Genomic DNA, 27871 nt, shown 5'->3' on the forward strand with positions numbered 1-27871 from the left:
GGGAAGTAGGGTGGTTATACCTGCTTCTACAGAATAAGTACAGACTGCTAACACAAGGATTTGAAGCTGAAACAAGTTTTGGTCTCTTACGACATTATTAAATCTTAACCTCCTGTACTGTAAGGTGAAACTAATTATGTGTCAGTCTGAACTAGATATTATAACCATTCAGCTGTGAAGTAGGTTAGTATAGTTCACTGAAAGTGTGTTGGAAGCTATCTGAGAAGAATGTAATGGAATTTAGATATTGCACATCAGTGAATTTTTATGTTTATCATGGATTCTGTTGTGTACTCATGCATACTTTATCAAATGTGGATATGTACTGGAAAGTGTCAAGAGCCATCTTTAGAAATAGCAGATATTTTATGTGAACTCTTTGCCACAGATCTGTTGAGTGGAGACAATCCTTTYCCTTCAGTGTTTGTCTTTTGTTCAGTATCAATGGTCAAAGTTTCAAATGAGGAATTAAACAAAAATTTTCAGGATGAGTGATGAAATGTTCTTATGAGGACCCATAGCTGTGAGGGAGAATAGAAGCAGAGTTGAATACTGGACTTTTTAATTTTTTTTCTGTGAAAGTTAGCAAAAAGCTGGCACTGGGCTTAAGTGGCAAGGTTTTCAAAGCAAGGGACCTGTAATGGTGTCTTCTGTGAAAGAGGCCATGTGTTGTACAGAACCAGTTTGGTCCTCTCCCAGAAGGATCAAAGCTGACCTCATTGGTAATGCTGGTTGTTGTCTCTGTGATAATTTGTTTAAGAAAGGGTAAAAAAAAMCACTGTCCAGCACTGAGAGAGCAATGAGAAAATACGGGAGACTGCCCTGCAGTCACCAGTGAAGAAGGGGCTGAAGGTGCTTCCAGCATGGGAGCAGAGATTCCTCTGTAGCCCACRGTGAGGCAGCTSTGCCCCTGCAGCCCTTGGAGGTTCATGGTGGAGCAGAGGTCCACCTGCAGCCCTGCAGAGARCCCCAYGCTGAGGAGGGTGGAGATGCCTTGAGGAAGGTGCAGCCTGTGCAGAGGAGCCTGCACAGGAGCAGCCTTTCTGCTGCTGAATGGCTCATGGGGAGCTGCAGAGATGAAGAGTTATGAAATGAGCACAACCCCTGTTCCTCATTCCCCTTCACCTCTTGGTGGGGAGGAGGTGGAAGAGTTGGGAGAAAAGTTGAGTCAGATTTTGCAGCTGGTGTTGCCAATTAAATTGAACTACAGACAAATTAAAATCTTGGGCACTGTGCTTTGATGTTGCTCCGAGCAATAATACATGAATTTTGTGAGTTTGGCATGTTTTTTCTCCAACTGTTTTACTAGCTTCTTCCTTCATCTATAAGCACAAAGGGAGCAAGGATAGTGGATAACAGAACACCTTCAATATTTACAAAATCCTTCTCACAGTTTCACTACAAGTGTCATAGGAGGGGATATGTGCAACACAGTTTAATTAGAAGAGAGGACTGGGGGAGCCAATAAATATCTTTCCAGTTAGGTGAGTCAGCACCAGTAGAAGAGTTACCCCCAGCTGCGTTCATTTACAGTGGAAATAAAGAACAGAAAAAATTAATAGGCAGAAGTCCAAATGTAGTGAAAAGCAAATTTACCTGTTTTCAGATGAAGATGGCAGTTTTGGGTTGCATTTCCAGGTGTGTATGGAGTAAATTAGGCTTTGAGAAAGAAAGTAGTTTCAGATTCATAGATCACAGTCAGGAATTGCACTACCTGTGGAGAGACTAATGACTGAAGCATGAGTGTTTTAACTCTCTGTTGACTTTCAGTGTTAAATACAGGAACATTCTTTTACAGAGGATCTGTTATAGAGGAAATAATTAAACACCGTGTTGCTGTACTTTGAGTGCAGTACTGCTTCTAGAAACACCAGTTAATTTTGTTTAAATAAATAAAAAGAACAGTATATAAACATTTTAGGGGGAAAAAAGTAAATACAGTTTTTGTTGTTAGAGTAGGTTCTGTAAAGAAAGTGATTACGATTTCTGAAAGTTGCTGTGTCCTGGATATTATCCATGACTAATTACAGGCATGTGCCAGACTTATATAAAAGGCAATGCTCCAGTGCATGGGAGAGTTTCTTTCTCTCTGAAATGAGATTATAAGAGATTTGAAAATGGTGGTTTACTCTTAATTTCTTTTTGCTTTTGTCTTTTTATACTGAGTTTGCTATACTGCAGTTARAGRGAAATGTATGGCTGCTAAGAAATCCGTGGCTTTGCTTTTTTAAAAAGCTCTTTATTATCTGCATTTGTTGTACTTATTCTAAGTCCTAATTAAGGTTACTGTGGAAGAAAATTATATTCCTGTTGTTTCTGTGTGAGTCTTTCCATTCTTTCACTTTTGATACGTAATTGCACTACAACGGATGCTTATGCTCTTTTTGAGAAATAATGTCAAYAAGGTGAAATAGTTGCCTATTTTACTTGGTGATTCCTGTGGAAAATTAAAAAAATCAGAGAATTATTCTTGCTTCCTCATCCATACTGTTTTGGTTTATACACTGAGTTCTAATATTAATTACTGAAGGACTACTGCTAGAAAATTTTGCTCTAGTATTTAAAATAGCTACTACTGTGGTCAGTTACAAGTGATTAGAGCATACAGTAGACTTTTTGATACTGTATATTACTTGTTGTAATGTACTCTAACTTACAGAATGTGTATATTTTTGAAACGTATCTAACTTACAGTGTATCATTTCACTTTGTGAGCTTTTAAGCTTCTCAATTTATAGCAGTTTTACAAAATTTGAAGATTAAATTTCATTTTGATTTCCTAAGTCAAATAAAACCTAAAAGAACTCCATGTAAATATAGTCAAGAGAGTCAGTAAGACTTCTTTTGTTTTTAAATGGAAAAATATATCACCCTACATAAGGAGGAGCTTATAATCATCTGTTCTACTCTRTAACCAAGTTAAAATTGGAAATAAAGTCAAGAAAAATTAATGTTTCAGAGTAAGTAAATATTTTTAGGGTAGTTTTAGGGMTAGTTACTCAGCTCTCCAACTGATAAAGGAATTACTCAAACAATAGCAGTTGAGGCAAAATATCCTTTACCTTGATTTTCTGTGTATGTAGTAGTTACACAAAAAAATTCTATGTAGCAACTTTTACAAAAATATGTGTGTGTTGTGTTCTTTTCTTGAGTCTCTCAAGAACCATAGGCAGACAACTGTAACAAAATGAGTTGAATGGGGGAACTGTCAATTAAATATCCAGAAACATAATGTCATTATTTAAAAAGACTGATCACTTTGATCACTGACTGATCACTATCTCTTAAGTAGAGATATCTTGCTCTCATTATTTCAAACTCAACTCTTATATTATAGAGCTGGAACCCACAAGTTAAAAATCCATTTAAAGTTAATCCATTCAAACAAATATATGCAAATATAATGCCTCCCAGCTACATAGTTTGTGTGTTAGATTTTGATTCATGATATTAACTGTAATCTTGGGTTCAGAACAGTTATGAGTACATTAAAACAGACTTGATTTCGTAATGCTTCTTGAAGTTATTATTCTGCACTTTTAAAGATCATATTATTTACCTGTCTCTGATTATAAGCTAAATTTTTATATTTCCTGCATTATTTGTAGAATTGTAAATTTATGATAAAAAATTCTTGTTAAAAATCTCTAGCATGGCACATTTTGGCATGTAAGATKAGAGTGTTTAACTGCTGCTTGGATTTCTGCAATAAAGTGTTTCACTAGATTAGCAGGTAGAGAGCAATTGATACAGGAATAGCTATACAGAATATACTGTTAAAGGTGGGGAYTCACAGGACTGTACAGTGTGATGATTTACTATTTTACTGTAAAGGCACACCTAGGAAATATAGACTTAAAACAGAAGCACCATAAGAAAACAGAGAAAAATAGATGGATTTAGTTAAGAAACTCCTGGATAAGAAAAGAAACTCCTTTTGCTTTTCTGCAACTAATACTTGTATGTGGTCTCCTCTTTAGGATAACTACACTTTTGCACAGCCAGGAATTCAGAAGAAAGTGAAGATGTTGGAAGAACTTGTTAGTCGGATTGATGGTAAGTCTCAAAGGTTAATCTAATATCTAACTGATGTTTCATTGAAAGTGTTTAGTTAAAATGTTTGCAAGAAGACACGCCAACATCAGTACAGTCACTGGCAGTGGTAGGGTAATATTGCCTTCCTCAGGTGAGGTGTCATCATTAGTTTGTGGCACGCTGGCCTTTGTGGATCAGTGTCGTGTATCATTTGAAAGAAAGCCACTAGAGCATGAGCCTCTTTCATTAGTTTTTATTAAGGCAATATAATCAAAATTCAATGGCAATTTCTTTGCAGCAGAGTAATGACCACATACAAAAGGCAGCCTGTATTCATTTCRCATTAAGCCTCAATGGTTGTTGTAATTCGGGCAAGTCACAGTGGTTGTTTATGGTTGTCCTTCGGCACTATGTTTTGTGCCTTTGTGCATCATTTTGCTATCTGGAATGCCTGCATAATTTCTCAGTGGAATCCAATTAATTATGAACTCTGGAAATAACATCTTTAATTTTATAGATAAATTACAGTATGTGCAGGGGTAATTTTAGATTATGCTTTCATGTTTTAGCAGCGCACTTTGAAATATTTTCTACCTTCATCCTTAAAATAATTCCTTTTATGAAATGCTGACTGTCATATAGTTAGAACAGAGTTTAATTAAATGAAATGCAARAGATAATGCTTGCCCATTCTAAACATACTCTCTTGATAGTTTGTTAAATTAATGAACAGAGTATTAACTAARTGTTGCCAAGCAGAACCAGGCATATATTTGCAACACTAGCCTGTCAGTGATGATTTAGAAAAATATTTCTTGTGTAGCTTAATATTTGATAATCKTCTTGGAAACATTAATTCCTTCTTTTTGTTACATATATTGTGAAGTTTTGTTACATATATTGTGCCAGTGCTTGCCATAGGAGATTTTGCCTGCTTCTATGTACATCCTGAGTATTTGATAATGGTTTTTGTGCTTTCCTAGGATATTAAAGCATTTTTAATGATCAAAAACTAAGAGCAGGAGACCAGTGTTTGTGTAATATTATGCTGTAAACTTAAATGTATGTAAAAATTTTTGTTGTAGTTACAACATTTTTTAAATGTGAGTGAATATGAAAAATATAAGGACATATTTCTGTATATTGGATAGCTAAATATTTATATTAAAATACAGTTAAATCAGTGTATTTTGTTACTTCAGAAATAATCTAACTTATTGAAATGTTACTTTTTAGATGTAATTTTAGTCTTGCATCAGTGTTGTTGGTGTTTACATTTTTAAAGCAAATCATTATCTATTAAATGAAGTGTATAATTAAAATTCCTATTAATAGACTTCCTTAACTTGGTCAATGAACATTTATACAAATAAATTGTTTAACCAAGCTTTTAAAACTAAAAATAGCATTCTGATAGTCAATGTTATTGTTTGATTTAATAAAAATATTGAATGGTATAATATTATTGTTTGTTTTAAGGAAAAAAGAAATGCTAAAGTCTTATTTGTACCTTTAGTGCTTTAGGGATGTAGTTAAATAACTTATCTCAATTGTTWGGTTTCATTCTTTTTAAAGCTTCACACTTTCAAAAAGCAAGTCAGTTGTAGCAAATAGTTTTGTCATCTTATACTGCCCTTTGATCATCCTTTGTAACTGAAAGCAAAGTGTGGTTCCTTTTTTTATCTAATTTAAAATAAAGTTATGAAGTCTTTATATTTTTTTTGTAGTTTTCAGTAGACATCGTGAATGTCTGCTAGTGCATATGRAAGGAAATTTAGAGCTAATTAGGTTATATGTGGCCTGTGGATGTCAGTGTTCCAAGCCTTTGCCTTGCCTTGATTGCTCTTTTTCTTATTTCTTATGGGACAGGGCCAGCTTAGATCGGGCTCTGTAGAGTTTTGCCTTGTTGAGTTTTGAGTAATTCCAGGGATGGAGATTCTACAGCTTCCYTGGTTAAGACTGTTGGAATTTTGACTACTCCCACTGTCATTTTATTTATCATATAAATAATATTTTTTAAATGGAGCTAATATTCACTGCCTTTTATTTTATCTCGATGTACTTCGAAAAAAGAATTTGCCTCTGCATTCTTTGCATGCTCCCATTAGGTAGTTGCAGCTATTCACAGACTTCTTTTTAAGGCTGAGCAAACCCAGTTCTCTCAGCCTTCATTCATGTGTGACATGCTCCAGCTTCCTCTGCCATCACTGGGGCAGCTCACATGTGTCAGCATCACAGAACTGGACATGGTTTCCCAAGTGGTGAATACAGAGGAASAATCACTTCTGGCCTGTTGGCTTCCCCATTGCTTACAAAGCCCAGCATTTGTTTGGCCTTTCTTTCTGCAAGGACATTCTTGACTTGGGTACAGCCCAAGTCCACYAGGATCCCCAGGTCCTTCTTGGCAGCGCTGCTTTCCATCAAGTGATGCCCAGTCAGTGCTTTTCCATCCCAGATAGAGAACACTGCCTCTCCTGAGCCTCAGGAACTTCCTCGTAGCCATTCCTTCAGCCTGCCAGGATTCCTTCCAATAGTAGTGCTCACTTTCAATGTGTCAGTCATTCCTCCCAGTCTGGTGTCATTCACAAACACACTCTACTCTGTGTCTGCTCTATGCTATTGTTAGTTTTTAACAAAGATACTGGCCCCAGTGCTGGCTCTGGAGGGATGCCATTAGTAACATGTTGTCAGTTGGACTTTATATTGCTGATCACAACCTTTATAGTATAGGGGTMCAATTAAAAGTTTTGTATAGTAAAGATATGCATTTTTCAATATTCCTTGGGCTGTTGCTTTTTGTCTAGAAGACTGTCTGCTTAGTTACTTTCTTTTCCAAGAAAAGTGTACCAAAGTATGTGTAGGATTAAAATAAAGATTAGGTTATTAATTAGGCAATGGTGATTGTGTACTGCAGTCACRACCTTTTGGATGCCTTAGCTAAAGAAACCTGAACTTGTTGGCTTTTTGGTGGAATCATGACACAGTATGATTGAATATGGTGGTTTGCTCTTAATTTCTTTTTGCTTTTGTCTTTTTATACTGGGTTTGCTATACTGGAGTTAAAGAGAAATGTATGGCTGCTAAGAATTCAGTGGCTTTGCTTTTTTAAAATGCTCCTCATTATCTGTATTTGTTGTACTTATTCTAAGTGCTAATTAAGGTTACTGTGGAAGAAAATTCTGTTCCTGTTGTTTTGTGTCACATTATTTTCTTGATGCTGGGTAACTGCATGGTGGAGAGAATCTTGATCCAGTAAGAAGCTGTGTGAGTGGTGAAGCTTGTACTGTTCGTTTGCTACTAGTAATGGATTACCAGTGTATGAAAGGTGATGCTTGTGCTTTGGAGAGTGCTGATGCATTATGTTAGTGACTCAAACAACTTTCATTAACCCAGCCTTATGGATCACAACTCCCCTCAAAGTAGCTGTCCTTGTATGTACACTCCAGAACATTGCAGAAGACTTCAAACAGACAAAATGCTCTTTTAATTTAATCATCATCTCATTCTACTTAAACTCCAGGATATAATTTTGATGAATTCTCTTTAATGGATTTTTTTTTAGTTTATTAATAGAATGTTGCTATAGATGAGATGGAATTTGAAGATAAAACATTATTCAATCTCATTAGTTGTCATCATAGTTCAGTTTTTTCTTGGAATCACACAAAAAAAAATTGAGAGGGAGGATCAATAGATTTATTAATAATAAATAAGGAATCTGTTAAAGCTAGTTATCTTTTCTGTTTCCTGTAATACCAGCAGAGCTTCTCTGCTCTAAATCATAAACCATTTCTCATGTTGTAAAACTCATGCCATACTCTGCTTTCATCTGCTATCATCTGSTTTTGCTTCATTCAGGCTTGAAAGCAAGGAGACATGGTATAGGAATCCCCAAATTAATTCAGGATTTGTTTTTCCAGAATTTACAGGTGCTTAGCACTTGGCTGGTTTCATGCTTGGAAAAGTCTCAACTTCAGATTACTGTAAGACAACTGRTAATTACATGAGAGTGTGAGGTAGCCATTTGGAGAAGGCTGAGCATTTGTAGGTAAAAGTAGTCTGGGGATTCCATAAACATTGATAAAAAATGTTTAAATCATGTAGCATTCTCTCCGAATTACCAAAAGGCAGTTCTAGGAAAAAATCATAGCCTATGATAATGTTAAATTTATTTTTTTATATGTGTTGGCTTCTTATTAGTATTACAGAAAGTTATACGGGTAGTGTTGCCAACTCAGAATAACTATTCTGTGTCTTGTGTGAGGATAAGTTTGAAAAGATGTTTTCTGCATCTTTTCTAGAACAACTCAGCCCAGSTTTAGCATTTGTGTTCTGCACAGTCTTAGTTTTTCTTGCAGTTAAAGAAATGCCATGTTATTACTGTTTCACATTTTTTCACCAGAAATCACCAGTCTTTTTGCAGAATTGGCCTTTGAGTCTTAGTAACAAGAGATGGAAAAATAAAAATGCAGAAAATTATTTAAAGCAATAATTTAAAAAATGCTTACTGTTTTTCCACCTTCTCTTGAAAATGGAAGTGATGGAAAAACACCTAAGAACATGAAAAGAGTGCTGCATTTTAACTTYTGGAAGTTTATTTAGAAATCAGCTACATTTTTAAAAGATTCTGTAATATTTCAGAATTTCTGTTTCCATGGGGAATGCATCTTCTGATTGACTGTTTTGGAAAGTTACAACAGCTATTCTTACACATGGTGTTTTCATTGGAACAATTTATGGTGTATTTTCATTTTAATGTAAAAAAAATACAAATTTTTTAAGAGGAAGGTCTTTTTAGTGCAAGATTGAAGTTGTTGCATTTGAATTACTTCAAAGAATGCCTTTACTAAATACTGAATAGTGTTGTTTGGGGAAATATTTTTACTTATGCCTAAGTGCAGTTAAAATGCTATTTCACCTTTTAAAACCATGTTCTATTAATAGTTTTACAAGTCCTATTTTTCTTATTTCAGTCATATTTTATATGTTTTCATTCACATCAAATGACAGACAAATTAGATAATGCCTTTTTTCTTAAGGTTCTGAGCAAATCAATCTTGACTCCACTAATACTTTATTTACTTATTTCTATCTTGGATTACAAATATCTTRGTTGGCCAGTTATCTGAAGTTCTGTAGATTATGCCACAACTCAGGACTTGTAACAAAGTACTTTCGTGTTGCAGCCTTAAATACATATTTTGCACATTTTTGCTATTCACATAAGATTTTTAAATATAACTCTCTTGCAAATAGTTATGTGTTGTATGTAAATGTGTGCAGACCAAGTTCTTTAYGATATGTAGTCAATTAAAACTTTTTCATTTTCATATGCATTTTTGTTTAAACACAGTGAAAGAGCTTATTTATTTGTACCATTGTGAAAGAGCTTATTTAATCGTCCCACTCTGTGTACTTCTCATGCGTTGAAATATTTGCTGTAGATATGTCTAAAAGGTTGTTTGAGAAAGTTCTTAATATTTATGTATAATATGTTTTCTTATTTAATTGGAGAGGTTTATAAAATATTTTTCATTAGAATAGGATTAGTACTAGTGGGATTTTCCCTTCTAACATCTGAGTTTAAGAGCTGTGSGTTTTTTTCTGGGCTGCTAAAGTTTTAAATGTCCAGGCTTCACTTGGGATTCTTACAGCTTCTTCTCTCAGTGTTGTGGGTATGTTTTGCATTCAGCAGGTTCTTGTCCCAGGAGATAAAGGTGCCTATYCCCATAGAACTGTCCAATTCTTCAAACACAAACGTTTTGCAGTTCTGCTCAGAACTTAATTGCATATGACGAGTTAAGTCAGAAAGTACTTAGAGACACCAATGAGTAGTTCTAATGCTTCCATAGCTTCTGAAGGAYGTTCAGTTTCTCTGCTGATTGAACTTCTTAAACTGCAGAGAAAATTATTTTGCTTTTTTCTTTAGGAAAATCCGACTCTCAAAAAGGCAAAATATCAACCAAGAAATTTTCCTATTCAGCTGTTTACTGTTGTTTAATAAGAACTCATAGAACAAGTTATCTGTTCAATATACGTGCTAGATATAGATTAATTTATTTGGTTTTTAATTTGAATTTTGGGTGTTCATACAATGAACTCATAATGAAACTGATAATAGATGACATTTGATCTATCTTTGTTATGTTTTCAATCACACTAATGATTTTTTGGTTGATGGTTAAAGAATGCATAATTGTGTGAGCAAAACTATGTCCATGTTTAATTATATTGTAAAACATTTTACTTACATCAATAACTTTGAATTAGGATTGTGTTGATGTATCTGGAAAAAAGAGCTCTAATTGCAAGAGTTGCAAAACTGATGTTCTCAGCCATGTGAAAGCTTTTTGAATTGGAAATGGACATGGAATTCATTTATACCTTTCTGCTGCTATTGAGAATGASTGGTTAATAAGGACCTTGTCTCTTGGTCCGTCTTTATACGTCAGCTTGGTGCTGAAGTAATTGAAAATCTTGTAAGCATTTCATAATTGTTTTAATTAATTTGCACTGTAAAGCCCTTTCTCATTTTAATAAAGCTATTTTATTTAGCTCACTAGTAGTTATTTTATATCTGATTTTACGGCTGTAATTACAGCATTATACTTTAATCCACTTGTAAGTGCTGTTCRCTGGGCATTATAATTAATTAATAGCTCTTTAAAATAAATTTTTATGTTTTACCATGGAGATTATATTTGTATGCTATTACAGAGTTCAGAGATCTTACAAGATTTGAGACTGACCGTAAAATAATTCGTTAATTCCTGACTGCTGTAAGCACTTTAACTTTTGAATAGCCAAAACTTAGTATTTTCATGGCAAATTTAAAAAAAAAGAAAAAGGAAAGAAAAGAGATGTTACGCATGATGGAGAATTTAAAAAGTGTCAGGCATAAACCATTTTATGATTGCACATTTATGATTTAGGAGAACAGGCTAGAGAAGTCGAGTGATGGTAGCTAGAACTGTCTCATCAAACACATTTTTCTCTGTTGTTTGTTGCTTTTGGAATATTAAGTTTGAGGTCCACCTGGAAACATGGGATATTTTTTAACTTTTAGCTGGAAGGGCAGGTCTTGATCACTGCTAAATGATGTGCTGAATGCACTGTTTTTCCTAATATTTTCCTCGATTTGGTGTTACATACCACAGAATTGTTACTTTGATTTGATTCTGTGAGGTAACTAGGCCTTCCTTTCCCTCCTTCCCTCCTTCCCTCCTCTAGTTTTTTCTTCTTTTGCTTTGGTGTCAGTGTTTTGGGATTTTCAGTATCAGGGTATTGACCATATCTTTTGTTTATGATGAAGACACTTCTCAGTCATAGCTATGAGCTGTGTGTTTAGTGAGCTSAATTCAAATAGAYTATTATCTTTGGACTGTAGGCCATGAGGAGAATGTAATTGGTAATATTCCTGGGTTTCTGCCAGTAATATTTTTATTTTTTAGGACTTTTCAGTGTATTTTTAAGTGTTTTTTTTGCAATTTTTTTCAGTAGATAATTTTAACCACTTATAAAAAATAAACTAAGTCTGAAACACATGTGTCTCTTCATGAGAAATACTCACTTTTCTTTCTTTATTTATTGAACTAAAAGGCCTCTTTGTCAGATTGTTAGCTTACCTGTATTTCAGATAATTTTTAACAGTTAGCACTGTTTATGTTTACAATGAAATATGTATAAAGTATTGAAAAAATAGAGTTACAAACAAAGTGCTSAGAATATGAAATATGACTACAACAAACTTTAAGTAATAATCAAAATTTCAAAACTAGACCAAAATTGGAAAAAATTGCTAGGATTGATAGGCACCTCTGAGTAAAGGTGCCCACAAAAGGCTCATGTTCTGAAGTGATGAATTGTACAGACAGATGTGGTAACACCATGCTGTGCCACTGTAATTTGGCAGTTTGTGCATAATTTTACATTATTTTGAAAATYCTCTTTGCTTATGTGTGAGCTTGCCTAGGGACTCATTTTAACAGCATCCTCYTGTCAGGACAGCAGTTGAGTCACGCTTTAGTACAGGATGTTTCTATTCTTAACTGTTCAGTTCATGATTCTGTAATCATATAAATTTTAATTTTGAAATCAGTGAAACAGCATGAGATGCTGACACTGAACATGAAGAATAAATATTTTATGTCTATAGGCCCTTCTGGCATGAGAAGCAGCTRTTTAAAGTGGCTAAATGGGATGATTCAAAACCATGTACCAAGAAGTGTATTTAATAAAAATACGAATAGTTATAAATGCTTTTTATTTACTAATTGCCTATTTTTGGCAGTATGCTACTTTAGAATGCATCTCAATAATGTATTTTATTCTTTAATCAGAAGACTTCTTTCACCCAAACTTTATGTGTAGATTTATTGAAAGTGTTGGGAAATTTACTAAATATAATTTCTATTTCTTTTGGATTTTGATTAAAGAACTATTTTTATAACTGTAAAATAATTTTGCTATCAGAAACTGCAGTATAAGGGGTTTTTATAAAATACTTGAAGTCTTAAAGCTGACAGTAATTATATATCTTCTTGTTCATTGCACATGCATACTTATTTTCATTGAAATGGAAAATTTAGATTTAGATTATGCCGGTCCAAATTACCTTTATCAGCAAATTAGCCACTTCATACAATTACTTGCAAAGTAGGAAGAATTAGGTTCTTTAYTCAATGCATCTTCTATTCCAGTCTTGCATCAATTAGGTATACTGCACAGAGTTTAGTAATCCATTTTTCAACTTGTTTAGRCTAGAAAGCAACTTTCACGAAATTCATTATGCCCATTTACTTGCATAGTTGAAATATCACAACTGGCACAATTTATTGTTCTTCATTACTTCTTTTCAATGGCTACAAGCAACCAAATGAAATTTGTTTCTGCTGTGTGAAGAACAAAAAATTTGTGAGTTAGTAACTTTGCTTAGAAATGAAACTCACTTTTTTTTACCTCCTGCGTGATGTACTAGATTATCGAATCACAGTAGTCTGCAATGTAGGTATCTAAATGGGACATTCAAATAATAAATTTCACCCAGCATCTCGCTTCAGTATATTTAACTTGCAGCTGTGTTTTTCTAAAGCAAAGGCAGACACACAATAGTAATTCAGCATTTGGTGTGAATGAGTGATCTAATAATGGTACAGTGGGTGGAGAACTGGTAGACAACAGGGCTCAAAGGGTTGTAGGGACTGAGGCTGCATCTGGCTGCTGAGCATTCACCAGTGATGTCCTTCAAGGTTCAATTCTAAGTCCAGCTCTATACAATATTCAATATTCAAATTTTTTATCATTTACTCTGGATGTGGGAGTTGAATGCAGCACTAACGAGTTTGCARATGATACTGTACTGGATGTGCTGTTGACTCTCTTGAGGGACAAGATGCCTTGCAGATAGATCTTGTTAGATCAGAGCATTGGACAGTCATCAAAGATTTATTTAAGATTTAAAAATTTAACAAGAACAAATGATGGCTTCTGTGCCCACAATGAAGTAATTCTGAGCACAGATATAGACTGGGAGAGGAGTGTCTGCAGAACAGCCCTGAAGAAAGGGATCTGAGGGGTGTGGTTGGCAGCAGCTCAGTAGGAGCCAGCAGTTGCCATGGTGTGTCCTGACCAGGAGGGCAAATCCCATCCTGGGGTGCATCAGACACAGCATCACCAGCTGGTCAAGAGAGTTGATTATCCCAAGGTATTCAGTGTTGGTGCAGCATCACCTTGAGCATGGTCTGCATTTCTGGGCCTCACAATTTAAGTATTTGTCTATATTTGTCTTTATATTGTGGAAGGTATGAGTTTAGGAACATAKATACCAGGTCTGCTGAAGACTGCTTTAGCCACGGGCGCATGGAGGCTGACAAGTGCTATGGACAAATACCAGTGCTTAATACATTTTCATTGATACTTGTTTTCAGTTGTCATTGGAGACAAGATATGATAAATGGACCTTTGGGGTAATGTGTTGTGTTGTCTTATTTAAAAAAAAAAAATCTCAATTTTAATTGTTTTTATTATCTAAAAGATTTCTACTTCCTGCTTCCGTATTGAAACAACTGTTTTATATTGGCTGACTCTTTCATATAGTCGAAAAATATTTTAACAGCTTCAGTCTATATTATAATTTAGTATATTACTTTAATCTCTAGGTAATGTTTCCTGTAATAGGGCTGCCATACTCTTGGGATTATTTTTTAAATTAATTTAATGGCTTAGTGCATTTTTAGATATTTCTTAGATATGTGAAATTTGGAAGATGAGCATTTACTCATTGTTTTAGCTGATAATACACCTCTGTGAATGTGGGTGAAGGGATGATCTGGGCAGCGAAAATCTCCAAAGAATATATTTATGTACAGAAAGACAGTAGGAATGTCTTATTTAGGCTTTAAAAAAGATCACTTGTCATAAATTCGTCAATAATAAGACATTAGTATTTCTGCAGTGTTTATCATTTACACCATGCTAGTGTCATATTTGAGCCTATTAACTAAAGCCTGTTAACAGAATGTCTGTGATCCTTTTTGGAGAAAATTCTGCTCAACGTAGACAAGCCATGTAGTAGATTAGTTCTATTAGCTCTAGCAATAACCCATGCAAGGATTATCAGCTTTCAAATAGCATATRTTCTACAATAAACACAGTGTGTGTGGGTACTTGTTTAGGTGGCATTGATTTGTACTGGTTTTATTTGCTTTATTTGTAATACTAAGAAATTATTTAAGCTGCAGCCTTTATGTCCCCTTTCCTTATATTTCTTTGCCYTCTTAATTTAATAATAGGATTTTCTTGAATGCAAACATTTTGTTTTTGGAGACCATTATGTTATTTGGAAACCATGTTTCTTGTAGTCTTGCCACAAATAATTTGTAGCCTAAGAAATTAATGAGAATACRTGTACTTAATAATTCCACATTATAACTTTATATGTCTTTGTGGTCTATTTTAAAATGCTGATCTTAATGTTTTCTTAAAATAGTGCAATTTAGACCAGTTATTTAATCCATTTGGTGGCAGAAAAATCAGTCCAGGRTAATGTTTAACTAATTTGTGTTTTGGGTGTTCTCATTTGGTTATGAGAATTTGCATGCTCTACCACATTTTATATTGTTRAGATTGGAGGGGCATTTTATTGTTTTACACAGTGCACTTGATACTTCAAGACTTCCGAAAAGTTGCAGTAAAATACCTGTTTATTCTGTCTTCAGAACAAGTTCATAGGCACTTGGATCAGCATGAGGTGAAATACTTGCARTTTGCTTTCCGTTGGATGAATAACTTGCTGATGAGAGAAGTCCCTTTACGGTGTACCATCAGGTTATGGGACACATACCAAGTAAGTACTTTTTAAAACCTCCTTAACTCTGGTAATGTGTTTTGTACATGCCAGTATCTTTGTGAGTAGTTTTTCTTGAACCTTTTGCTTCAGTGTCATCTGAGAATCACCATATTAAGAGAAAAAGCCTTCAGTGATCTCCACTGCTTAGAAACAATTGATGTCTTCAGTCTTCTTGCCCTTCCAAACCAAGCACTTGCTGTCATGATAGTTTATAGTACTAAAATGAGCACTCACTCAAAGTTGATGTCAATATTCCCTCTGTCTCTTCAGAGAAGTGAAACATTGAATTGTGCTTAATCAATGCCCTCCATTGATTCCGAGTTCCAGGCTTCTTATTGTCCATCTGCTCAGCTACTCAATCCMATATTAGCTTTCAATCTTCAGTTCTCAGCATTCATCCTTCGCAATGTCTTCTGTCTTATTGTTTGTCCAGACAAAACTCCTTATGTTGCTGACCTCTAGCTGTGGTAATTATTTTTCCTCMATAATTTCTTTTCCTCTTGCCAAGAGAAAGAATTGATATTTGAGAAAAACTGTTTACCCATTCTTAGTTCTATTACTTGATGTTCTRGTAGCTTCTGGTTGCAATTTTTGACCGTATGTTTAAACTGTRTATCCTTATCTATCAGCTTTGTTGTTTAAGTTAACAGGGAAAGAGAGAAGTAGTATTTTAAACCCCATAAGAATTTTCAGTGGGATTAATTAGTAAATATGAGACTAACTCATAATTTATGCCTTGTRAAGAGATGTAATGTCTTTAAATGTCATTGTCTTTATATCTACTAATTATGTAGAAATGCTGTTAGTTTCATACACTTTAATGCCAGAATGTCTACTTAGATCATCTGTCCAGACCTGTAATAGAGGATGAAGAGCTGCTTGTTCTTCATTTATTAATTCCAGAAAGTTGTTTCAGTGAAGTCTGATGGTATCCAAATCTGATAAAAACATGTTAAGAAATGAGGGATCTACCACTTCTACTGTTAATTGGTTAAGAGCTGATATCCTTGCAGAGTGTATTTGGTTGCCTGTCTTCAACAATTTTCTGAATTGCACATGSATGTTGTTTCCATCTGAGGTTCTTTTGCCTCCTTTGTTTCATTATAGTATTTATTACTTGTTGTGATATCTGTTATTATGTGGCATTTTATTCCAGTGTAAAATATTTATTCTTTATAAGATCTTTCTCATAATTTGCAAGTTTGAGCTATTTAAATGTTTTACTGTAACTAATCTCCTTCTGAATAATTTTTGTTGTTGTTGCTGCAGTATTTCTATCTCCTGAAGGTTTTTTACCATGCTGACTCTAGCACTGCACTTGACACCTGGTCATTAAACTTACCTATGTGATAAAATCATGTGAAAAAACCTCCTTAATCCAGCTAACCACCCCTGTGTGCCCCAAAAATTGATGGTTTTTTGCCAGAATTTAAATTTGAGCTCACTGTGAGCTATGATTCTGTGATAATATTAAGAAATTTCTCTTGAAAACCAAGTCAGGTTAGTTTCTCAAGTTATTGCCATGCTGAAAGGAGCCCTTTCTCATTGCTAGCCTATAGGCACTTCTCAAGTTGCCCTTCAATGGGATATTTATCCATAAGAAGTGTTTCTGATTATTTAATTCTAATTTTTGAAAAAAAAATCTGATATTTAAAGTAGTATTTAAAAGCTTAGTACTTAAGTCTTTGCATGGATTTCCAAATGTATCTTTTAAATCAGAGTTCTTATACTAAATACCTAAATGGATTTCTTATACCGAGAGTGGGGACTATTTTTATATATTAAACAAGCTTAAGGAGTAATTCTGTGTTTTGACTCAGCAGGTGCAGCAAATCTGTACTGTTTCYTAGGCTTCATTTTTAGTAGACTGTTCTTCATGCATGTCTTGTCTAATTGTGTATTTAAAACCAGTAAGGGTATCTTAATGTGGACACCTCTATTACCASCCCTTTTTCTGAAATAAGCTCAAGCTATTCCTCAAGTTGCTAATCAGATTCCAGTTGTGGTTATACTACACTGATTATAACTTATAATAGGGAACTTTTCACCCTGATAATACAGATAATAAATGCAGTTTACCTGCAAGAGCCAGTAAAGCTTGTGCAAAATTTTTGGTAAAGTGTTAAGCAATAACATCAYAGATTTTTACCCAACTTATCGTTAAGCCTTTCTGTTGCATGTGATTTCTAAATTAATTGTTTAAAACTGTATAAGTAGTGCTGCTTTCTGAATGGAAAGCACTTCAGGGATGGAATTTGTTCAGATGGTTGTATGGTCTGATTCATATTTTTAACTGTAAAGCCTGCTGTAGCCAAAAGGTCCTTTAGAGATATAGTATCAAAGAAGTTTTTCAGAGGGTTGAGCTATGGATGGACCTGTGATGTTGGATTTGAAGGAAAGATGTAAAATGAGTRAAGGTGAGAAATATAATAGGGGATCTTATTAAAATAAATTATTAGTCTTCCAGATAGAGATGCGAGGAGCAATCTCACTAATAATTTTAAGAACTGGATAGATGCTTAACTGCTTTTCTCCTTGTGCTAAAAGGCTGATGAACCCGTTATCAGGCTTGCTTTTGCTTCCTCATGTGTTCTAAAGCAGTAAGTTAAGGAAACATGGGAGTTCTGCTCAGATGTAGACAGTTTTGCCATCTCCTATTTCAGTGGGTACTTAGGATGTGCCTATACTGACTTTTACCCACTGATATTCTCAAACTACTGTAAGCAGAAATACCTTTACYTGCACTTTAAGTTCAGAAAGGTGAGCTAATCATGTTGTGATGTAATGTCAGTGGGGTCTGCAGGCATTTATCCTTACACTGTTGATGTGAGGACTTTTGCTCAGACTCAGCCCACCTTGTGGCTCTTGGGAAGGCATGGGACATTTTGGAGGCCATGTTTACAGTCATCTCTAGTCTCAATGTGTGTCCTGACATGGGAATGGCATGGGAGCAGTGTCAGAGGAGAGTTCAGGATGGATGGGACAGTCAGAGTCATTCATGGGGAAGAAACAGGAGGGCCGGCTCCGTTTCCTGCAGAAATTCAATGCTTAGAGAATATTGACACTTATTACAAGAGAGGATCTGCTGCCTATGTTTTCACAGAAAAKAAAATGTTTCTGTCTTTTGTCTTCCTGTCTCCCCATTAGAGCTGAAACCATGTCTTGTTTTGCCAAGGTGCTTGTTTTTCTCTTTTGCAGTGGAAAAATAAATGCTGTGCTGTTTCCAGCTTAAATTCTAGATTGGTAATTCTCACAGCAGGTGCCAGTTTCTCATGAACGGCAGCAGAGGGTTTTCAGGGGAATAACAGCACACTTAAATAGTCTGCTGTTGTGTATTTCCTGGTGTGACAGATAACTGCTGTTGGCTGGAGGTGTTAGAACCGTGTTATGTCTCTTGATATTTGTTACTGTTCTTCTATTGACTTTGGCACGAATAGAATTGGACACTTTAATGATGTCCACCTCTGTGCAGAATGCATGGCAGTAAGAGTACTATGGCTGGAGTCATATTCTCTGTCCAGCTTAATTTAGGATTCATCAGTCATTAGGATCTGTGGAGTAAATCACTGAACATATCCAAAATACCTGAACATATCCAAAATACCTGTACTTGAGTTAGTTAGGGTTGAGAGGAAGAGAATTTTGGAAAGGTTCCCAAATCCTCACTTCAGTAAATACTCTGTCATCCTGTAATTGTATTTATGAAATCCACTACAATACATCACTGTCTTCTGAAGAACTGTGTAAAGTAGAAAAAATAAAGACATTATGCATTTTGCTTACAAAGGATGTATTGAGAAAGCTTTTTAGCCATAAGTATTTAGTTTGATTTATTCTTTAACCTGAATTGCATTTTAAGGAGAGTGAATTATCCCACTATTTCACTTGTTTCAGGATTTTTTGGGTTTTTTTTTTGGTTTTTTGTTGTTGTGGTGTTTTTTTTTTTTTTTAATAAATGCAGTAAATACCCGTTCAATTCTTTCAAAATGGTAATTCCTGATTAAATTATGCCCAAGACATTTAAAATTTAAATCTGTAGTACTGCAACTGATTCATATGAATGTTCATGTCCACAAAACAAAATAGTGTAATCTAAGACCTGAGTTTTATCTTTTATTATATCTTGCCTTTTTATCTTATGTGTTATCATCCTTTCTTGGCATACAGTATTGGTAGAATGAAGTAGCACAATGGCTGAATTATTCAGGATATGTAAGTGTTTAACATATTTCGATGGACTTAAAGCAAGTTAATTTTATATTTGGTCCTTGACACAAGGATGCTTTGACACTATTTGAAAGATTGCTTTGCTATTTGAAGCTGACTTCTGTGGGCTTTTAACTTTAACTCAAGTTTCAACATACTGTATTAGAAAAGTTAGGGATGTCTCAACGCTCAGCATCTTTACTGTCTTCATATTTCAGAAAGTATCTTTTTTTCAGAATAAGACATTTGAGGTTTGCATTGAAGTTTTTATTTTCCTTTATTTAAATTTTTAAAATGTGTGTTGTCCTTCAGGCACCTCTAAGATGCCTTGTGTTTATGTAGCTGTGTACCCCTGTGTTAGGGGATAGGAAGCAATGCCATTACAGTGGTGGCATCCATTCCCAATCCTTCATCCTTGACTGGAAATGGCAATGCAGGATTGAATGTCAGTGCTTGTATACCAATACTTAGAGCCCAACAGTGTTTAGTTTTGACTATCAGTATTTTAACTGCTTAAATATGGAGTTCAAACTACATTTGATTTGTAGGCAGTTTGCAGCTGGAAGGAAGTCTCTAACAATGCCATCAAATCATYCTGATACGAGATAACAAGGTGTTATCCTGACTGCTGTTTTAAATAGGACAGGAATTTTCATACMCGTATCAGTACTTCATTTTATTTATTTTTCATGTAGAATGGAGAGCATGTATATTTCATTAAAGTGTTTACCCTCTGATCTGATGTTCTTACATAAATTACCTTTTTGTGCTATCTTTTGTGCAGTGATTTCTCTGTGTAACTCACCATAGTAGTAGCATATAATTGGCAGAAGRGACACCGACACAGGTTTCATAGCTAAATATTTGCTCAGAAAAAAAGAAAATGGAAGAGGAAAATAAAAGTAGCAGCTATGTATRTTAGTTTTCAATTCTAAATGCGTGCTGTCATATGCTGTGTGAATGTTTAGAGTTGAAGCGTACAGCCTAATATTTTCACCTGSCAGGAGGCTTTTTTGTTCAGTACCATTTAGCTGACTGCTGTATTGCCAGCTCACCAGTAAGCAGCTGATGCAGTTGGCATGAATAATGCACTCAGACTCATTGAAAACACAAAACCAGGGAGRTGAGCTAGGTTCTGTTTACAGTGCCCTGCTGTCTTACTTTACAGCATTGCCCTGTTCCTGTGTTAGGAAAACTTTAGTGTTACCAAGGTACCTTAGGGCTTACCATGTAAAATTAACACAGATGAAAGAATTTATAAAATCCTATCATGTAAAATGCAAAACAATTACAAGRATTAACAAAAGACACAGAAAAAGGCAAATAATAACAACCCTGATAGAATTTCACGGTACTGGTGAGTTGTTTTACTGTCTCACTGCTAAAGTAGGTTTTTCTTYTAGTTTCTGTTCCCCTCAGCTCCTTGGCAGTCTCTGTTAGTTTCCTTCACACTAGTGAAGTGAGGAGGCTGGTGAGTACCACAGCTGGTGCCAGGGAGAGAGGATGATACAGAAGAGCTATGATTTCAGCCCTAGTGTTAGATCAGAATGATTGCTTGTCCWTATTTGCCATCTTTTCTAAGAAGAATTTCTTTCTTGGTGGATAGTACATTTSTCAGGTTGCATCCCTTAGACAAACTTCAGCAGGGAGCACCTATTGCTTGTGGAGCCTGCTGGCTTGTGTCTTTCTTCCTGAAATCCTGCAGGTGGGTCTAGAAAAATACTTTTTTTTCCTCCTTGAAATTTATTCYTTTTTCTTAATCGAGGAGACCAATGCTTTCTTTGCCCAAAAGAAACACTGTTTTTTTCTGGAAAATGTAAATGTATTATCCCATGTAGTTGACCAGCCATTTATATCCTTCCCTTCCTCAAGAAGGATTAAAGTGTATTTTTCATTTCTTTGACTTAGTGTTCATTTTTATTGTTATGTATCTCATATTGGACCTCATAGGCTTTATTGACCAATATGGTAACAGACCATTTGTTAATTGGTAATAYTTGTTTCCCATTTATTTGTTGGTATCATTTATGTAGCTTGTTACTACAAGGGGATTTTGTTTAAAAATAGGCATCTAATGTGAAGTTTTAAGAAATAATATTGGTACAATTTTCCAGAACTTCTGAGAATCCAACAGTCTTATTAAGCTCAGGAAAAACTGCAGAAGCACAGGTTTCTCTTTATCCAAATGAAAAGTAGATGTCTAACTCTAGACAAAATTTTGGTTACATAAATTGTAGCACCACCACCTATTGCTCCTCCTTCACTTCCCTCCCTGCCCTCCCAACCCCCCAAAAAAATAGATAAAAGGGGGGGAACAGGTTATGCATAATAATGATTTTTGTCTGTCCGTAAGTAATTGGAATTTAAGAAATGTTCAAAAATGCAATTATAGTTTTTTTCCTATGTTTCTATTTTTCACATAGACTCAATCAGAGAATTTCACTCCCTGAACATGAGAATGATTTAAGTGTTTTCCAATAGAATTGTCTTGTGTTTAGTGCTTATTTWAAAAAAAGAAAATCAATTAAAGTTGACAGTGGAGTACATTTCTCAACAGACACTCTAGAATCTATAAAAGAAAGATATTATTACTACTCTGCTCTCAATCAAAGCCTTAAGCCACCTGAGATAAGAGACTGAAAATACAGATACTAAAATCAAATTTAATTTTTCATGGCCAGGAATTTAGAGAGTATGAGAACTCTCATTGTTCCAGTCTGGTTTTTTGGATCACAAAATCCTTGAACCAGGTTAGGTTAAGCAGAAAAAAACCAGTCATTTAGAGTGAGAGCAAAACATTGGGGAAGGTATATACCCTCCTATCTTCTACTTGAAAGATTTATTATATCTTTATCTGTTATACTGATTTTTTWAAAAATGCCTATTGAATATTATTAAATATGTATCTAATTGTTTTAAAGTATGCTGCTTAAAACATCCTGTGGCAGTGACTTTTTTGRAATTTCTTTATGCAGTGTGAAAAGGAATTTTACTTCTTTGATTTAATGAAAGATTCTTTTGAATTCACTTCCACTTATTTCTTTGATGATGAGAAATTGTGTCAAATCATTCTTTATTCACTTTTCCTCATCAACTGTCTCAAAACTGTTCTCTGTCTCTGTATGCAATCACTCCTTTTGCAAGCTGAAAATATCTGTACTTACAAAAGCCATTTCATGTGCTTTTTATGCTTATTTCTGTTGTATAGTAAATGGAAACTTCTTCAAGAGATGAGAACACCATGGATTCATAAATGAGATTCAAGTTGTTTCCTATTTTTTTACTTCTTTATTTATAGTTTTTCATGCCTTTTTTCCTGTCAAAATTGAATACTTCTGGTAATTGTTCATAGTTAGTCCAACTCAACTGTCTTAGGGGTTCATGTCATGGATGACAYCAGATGCTTATGCTTTGCAATGTTTTTACTCTGTGTGTCTATCCAGACTGAATTTCATTAATCATTTTATTATTCAGGGTACAACAGCTTTCTGTACATTTTTGAAGCCAACTTTGTTTTTTACCAGTAAAAGCTATTCTGAATAATTTTGCATCTCTACCAAAATAATATTTTCCAAGACCACTTAGTATTTCAGTCATCAACACAGATGCTGTTATTTTTGTCCTTTCAATTCATGAACATTTTCTCTGTYATTTGACAATAACTTGATTTTAGAATCTGGCTTAGTTACCTTGTAAGAAGTGTCTGGGCATATGAATATTTAATATCCAATTACTGACACGTGGGTAGGATCATGTCTTTCAGATTTCTAGGCATTTGTCAATTTGACTGAAACTGGCCAGTGGGTTAAATGTTCTGGAGTAGAGGAGACAGATGTAGTGGGATATAACCTTTCCTGCCAGGTGTAAAATGTGAACATTAAAGTTTAATTTTCTTAGGAAATAAAGGTAAAAATACTGCATGACTTGGTAGTGACTCTTCTTGTTGCTACCTCCCATATACTGTAAGAGAAAAGCAGCTCCTGGTTAGAAAGCATCAGTGTCCTCAGGAGGCTGTACTCAGGTCATGCCTCAACCTTTGATTCTGCCACCTCTTGTTTTCTTTTGAGAATTTTTTTAGCTCCCTAGTTCACAGTCCTACTATCTACTGAGCCCAACTTTGGTCTTGCCAACTTCCATTATAATTCAGGAAAACCTTTTCACATTGTTCTCTTTAACAGTAAGTAGAAAAGTATGGTTTAAATCCTATTTATTTATTTGGAACCATAGCAATACATGAACAAGTGAGAGAAGAGCTTTTTATTGCAAGAGTGGAAATCCAAACATGTAGCTGTTTTAACACAATGCCCTGGTTCTAACTCTGCATTCATTTGGAAGTTTCTCMATCCCTTTACGTTCAGCAAGTCAGTATTTTCTTGTGTCAACAGACTCCTGGTACATCAAGGAGTTCCATTGAACTTGAGCAATTGAAATTTTTTTATAGTTTTCAAATATTGGTCAGACAACTGACTGTCGTCACCTTCTACCACATGGCTAGTTACCTTCTGGGATAACCTTRTTTCCAGGGCATCCTTCTGTTGGCAAGAGTTGTGTTCATTAGGAATTAATTGTGGCAGGCAATCATATTTCAGTGCTACAGCTCTGAAGTCACTGACCTCTTATTGTTTGTTTTACCTTAAGTGCAATCTGAAATAATAGAAAACACAAAGGAAAGAAAGTGTCAGTSAAAAAAAGAACCACTGCTTTAAATATATATCCWTATATAACTATATGTACAGTATTTGGCATGYCTAAGGATTATGTGCACAAGGGAGAAAAAACRARTTTCTTAAACAATGACTCAGCTTTTCAGTGTGAATTTAAAATACTCTCATTCACATTTATATAAGAATATAACTTAGAGGTTTCCTCCTAGAGCAGAAAAAAGCCAGATGATATTTGTAGAAGTGTAATGGTGTGTATATATGATGGGTACTACTTTGTTGATCATCCAAATCTAGTTTGTTAGTTTTTCCTACTTATTTTTTAGTTTTTATGGAGAGACATGGATCCTAAATTCTCAGTGTAAGCAGACTAAGTGGGTCCTGATTTTCTCTGGACCAGGTTCTAGCACAGAGGAGTGTGCACATTCAGCTTCCCACCTGTGATCAGCAGTTTCACTGGCACTGGCAGGTATAAAACTGACAGTAGCAGCCTCTGTGAGATGCTCAAATATGACTCCCAGTAACTGTTGAAGTTGTTATCTGGCACAAATGCAAGACTTTGAATGGGTTTGCATATTACTTGCCAATACATGGGAATTTYTGTGTTTAGAGGTCTGTCAGAGCCACAGCTCCAAAGTTCCTAGTCTGTCTGTCCTAGTGAGCTTACTGTGAACAACAGGGGTGTATTTATATCTCAGTTTGAGATATAATTACAAAAAGATAGGTGTCTTTCTGTAAGTTTGTGTTCATTGCTGTGTGAATTTAAAATACTGGTTATCTAAGCTTCACCTAGTAAATTAACTCAGGAGCCTAGAGAGAGATTTAGAGTGATTTCTGAGATTTATGGTTTATAGTGGCTCATCAGTTGAATCCCTTTTTAGGCTCCATTGAATATATTGACTCCRTCTTCATTACCTTTGTAGCATAAGTACACAGCGTGGTGGTAGGCACTCAGATTTAGAAATATTCATCTCAAAATGGAAGCTTTCTATGTTTTTGCAAAAAGTGAGTAAAATTCCTTTTGTAGTATTCAAAAGGACCTTTTATGATGTGAAATTCTTGCCCACTAGACCAACTGTTTTAATGTAAGTATGGATTGCAAATATGTTTCTATATTGCTAATTTTTGTCCATTTTTCTTTGGTACCATTCCTTGACATCAGGGAAGTTTCAGTGTGCAAAATAAAAGAAGGRAAAAATTGTGTACTCGTGCTTTTTTATGAGGAAGGTATTTAGGCATATGAAAAAACAGAAAATCAAAACTCAGTGATATGCAAGGGAAGCCTGTAGGTTTTTGTCTAGGTTCTAGTCCTTAAGGCAGCTTCCAGTACTTTTGAAATAGATGTTAATTTTTCTGTGGCTAAATGAAAGTTGATTGTGAATGCAGAGAGAAAGTATTTTCTCTTATGCTCAGATTAAAGAACGCAAGTAATCTCATTGACTTCRATAGACCAACTCATGAATTTCGTTATGTAAGCATGTACTCTCAAGTGCTTTATTGATCAGGATCTTGATGAATGACTATAGGATACTTGTAGAATRTTAGATACAGTCTAGAAAACACTTTGTTTTGCTCCTTAGCTACTTTGAAATAGTCAGTGTTTCTAGAAGAAGGTTTATTAATATTGTTCCCAAAGACCAAAGTCTGAAATTGTGTTGCTATACAAGACAAAAAGGAATATGGCTTTTCTTACATCCATGTGCTCTTTAATTTTGTGTATCATTTATATTCTGTGTACATCAGACTTTTCTGTAATTTCAAAAGCAGTTTTAAAATTAGTACTTGATTTCCCATGTATTCCCTTAGTCTCTGAACTATGTATACATTTGTAAAAGTTCTGAGCAGTGCCGAGTGTGAGAACAAGAAGTAAAGGGCACAAATTGAAGCACATAGAATTCTATCTGAACAAAAGAAGACACTTTGTCCTGTGAAGGTCATCAAACTGCCATTGGGTGCCTAATTTATGGGGTTTCCATCTTTGGGGATATTCAGATACCATCTAGACATGGTCCTAGACAGTCCTGTCTAGGTGGTCCTGCTTTAGAAGGTGATTAGGATGGTCTTGAGAGGTCCTTTCCAATTTAAATGATTCTGTGAGTTATATTAGACTTAAGTTAAATGACTATGTATTAAGAGTAGCTGCTTCATGTCTGTTTTGCCTATGCAGACTGGGAAGTCAGGAAATGAGAATATATCACTTTTTAAAAAGGGTTTTCTTGCATGGGTTTGAAAGATATTTGTCCACATTTTCTCCTTGAGGCATCTAAATGAAGCAATCAGTAGCCATTTTCTACCTTTGCTTCCACATATGCTGCTGTTCATCACTACAGCTTTCCTTACACTGATCTCATGCTTTCCTGCTCCACAATGTGATGAATTGTCTGGAATGGCAAAGATGAGTGTCCTTCTGATGAGTGAGCTGTCACAGGTTTCCTGGTGTGCTGAGCTGTCCATCTTTGCTCTGATTTCACTGTTGCTTTCAGATGTATAATTTTCTTTTGGATAATGTTTTGTCAGATCTGTCTCCTTATATGTCTGTTCAAGTCTTAATGTTACTTTAAAAGTAATCACCTAAATAGTAGAAGGTGCTTTGTCCTGTGGAACARGTTGCCCAGGGAGGCTGTGGAGTAAAGCTGGAATCTATTTAGTTCTCTCTTCTCAAGCTCCAGTCAATTTTATTGGTTATTGCTGTTTGTAGAAGTGAGCACTAWCAACTAAACCATGACCGCCGCTTCACTTTTCCCTTTTTTTTCTGATGTCTTCTTGTGGTTAAAACCTGAACAAGTGTACAAAAGTCCTAACATGTTGTGCAGTTCTCTTGTTCCTTGTTTCAAATTCATTAAGACATCCATAGCTATTGCTGCCTGCACAAAAAAACCTATTAAATATTAAAGGTAATTTTAACTCTTTGCCACACTATGTAAGCRTAAATACCTAAATTCTGACACAGCCTTGGGGTTGGGGGGAGGGGGARAAAGTACAAACTAATACTCAACAAATCTAGTAAAATGCAGTAAAAATAGCTTCTTCATAGCAGCATAGATCCTTGTGGAGGGCTTATGAAATTGATATAATTACTGTTTGTTTCTGGAGTGCACAACATCATTAGAACTACATGAAATATTAAAAATCTTATCTTCTTTTGTCTCTCCAGTCCTGTAGCTCCTAGTAATGATCACTACTTCTTTAATATTCTGGCCTTTCTTGTATTCCTTATACATGACAGTCTTGTGCTTTGCTCTGCCACTTGCATTGTCCTTGGCTGTCTATTTTGAGAGCTATTCTGCCCTTTCTTCCAGTCTCACAGGGGKTTTTGGTTCTGTTTCACTCTTCCTTCTCCATCCTATTCATGGGTGATCTGAGGCTTTCTCACAACATCACTGTCATCTTATGCTGRTGATTTGCATATCTACTTTTTTCCCCTGATCTGTCTTCCTTAGTTAAGATGAATGTTTCAGAGCRTTTGTATGACAGTTCTCCTGAGATAGCTGATGACAATTACTGATACCAAGAATTCYTCTTTTCCTCGATAGAGCTCTTGCTTCTCTTATTTCATCACTTTTTGTAGTAGATTCTGTATAGGATTTTTCGTTCAACATATTTTTCTCTTGCATTTTCCAGG

At 35.0% G+C, this 27871-nt stretch overlaps 1 protein-coding gene across 1 annotated transcript in view; it reads left to right on the forward strand.

The window, feature by feature from the left end:
• TBC1D22A (TBC1 domain family member 22A) overlaps positions 1 to 27871 on the forward strand; it is a 134895-nt gene that overhangs the window by 51520 nt on the left and 55504 nt on the right. Inside the window, exons 10-11 of the mRNA XM_057370083.1 lie at positions 3981 to 4056; positions 15252 to 15379. Coding sequence (XP_057226066.1) covers positions 3981 to 4056; positions 15252 to 15379 — 204 coding nt within the window. The remainder of the gene's footprint in view (positions 1 to 3980; positions 4057 to 15251; positions 15380 to 27871) is intronic.

The sequence above is a fragment of the Malurus melanocephalus genome, unplaced genomic scaffold (genome assembly GCF_030028575.1).
Source record: "Malurus melanocephalus ecotype Western Australia unplaced genomic scaffold, MMel_1.1 scaffold_118, whole genome shotgun sequence".
Taxonomy (NCBI): Eukaryota; Metazoa; Chordata; class Aves; order Passeriformes; family Maluridae; genus Malurus; species Malurus melanocephalus.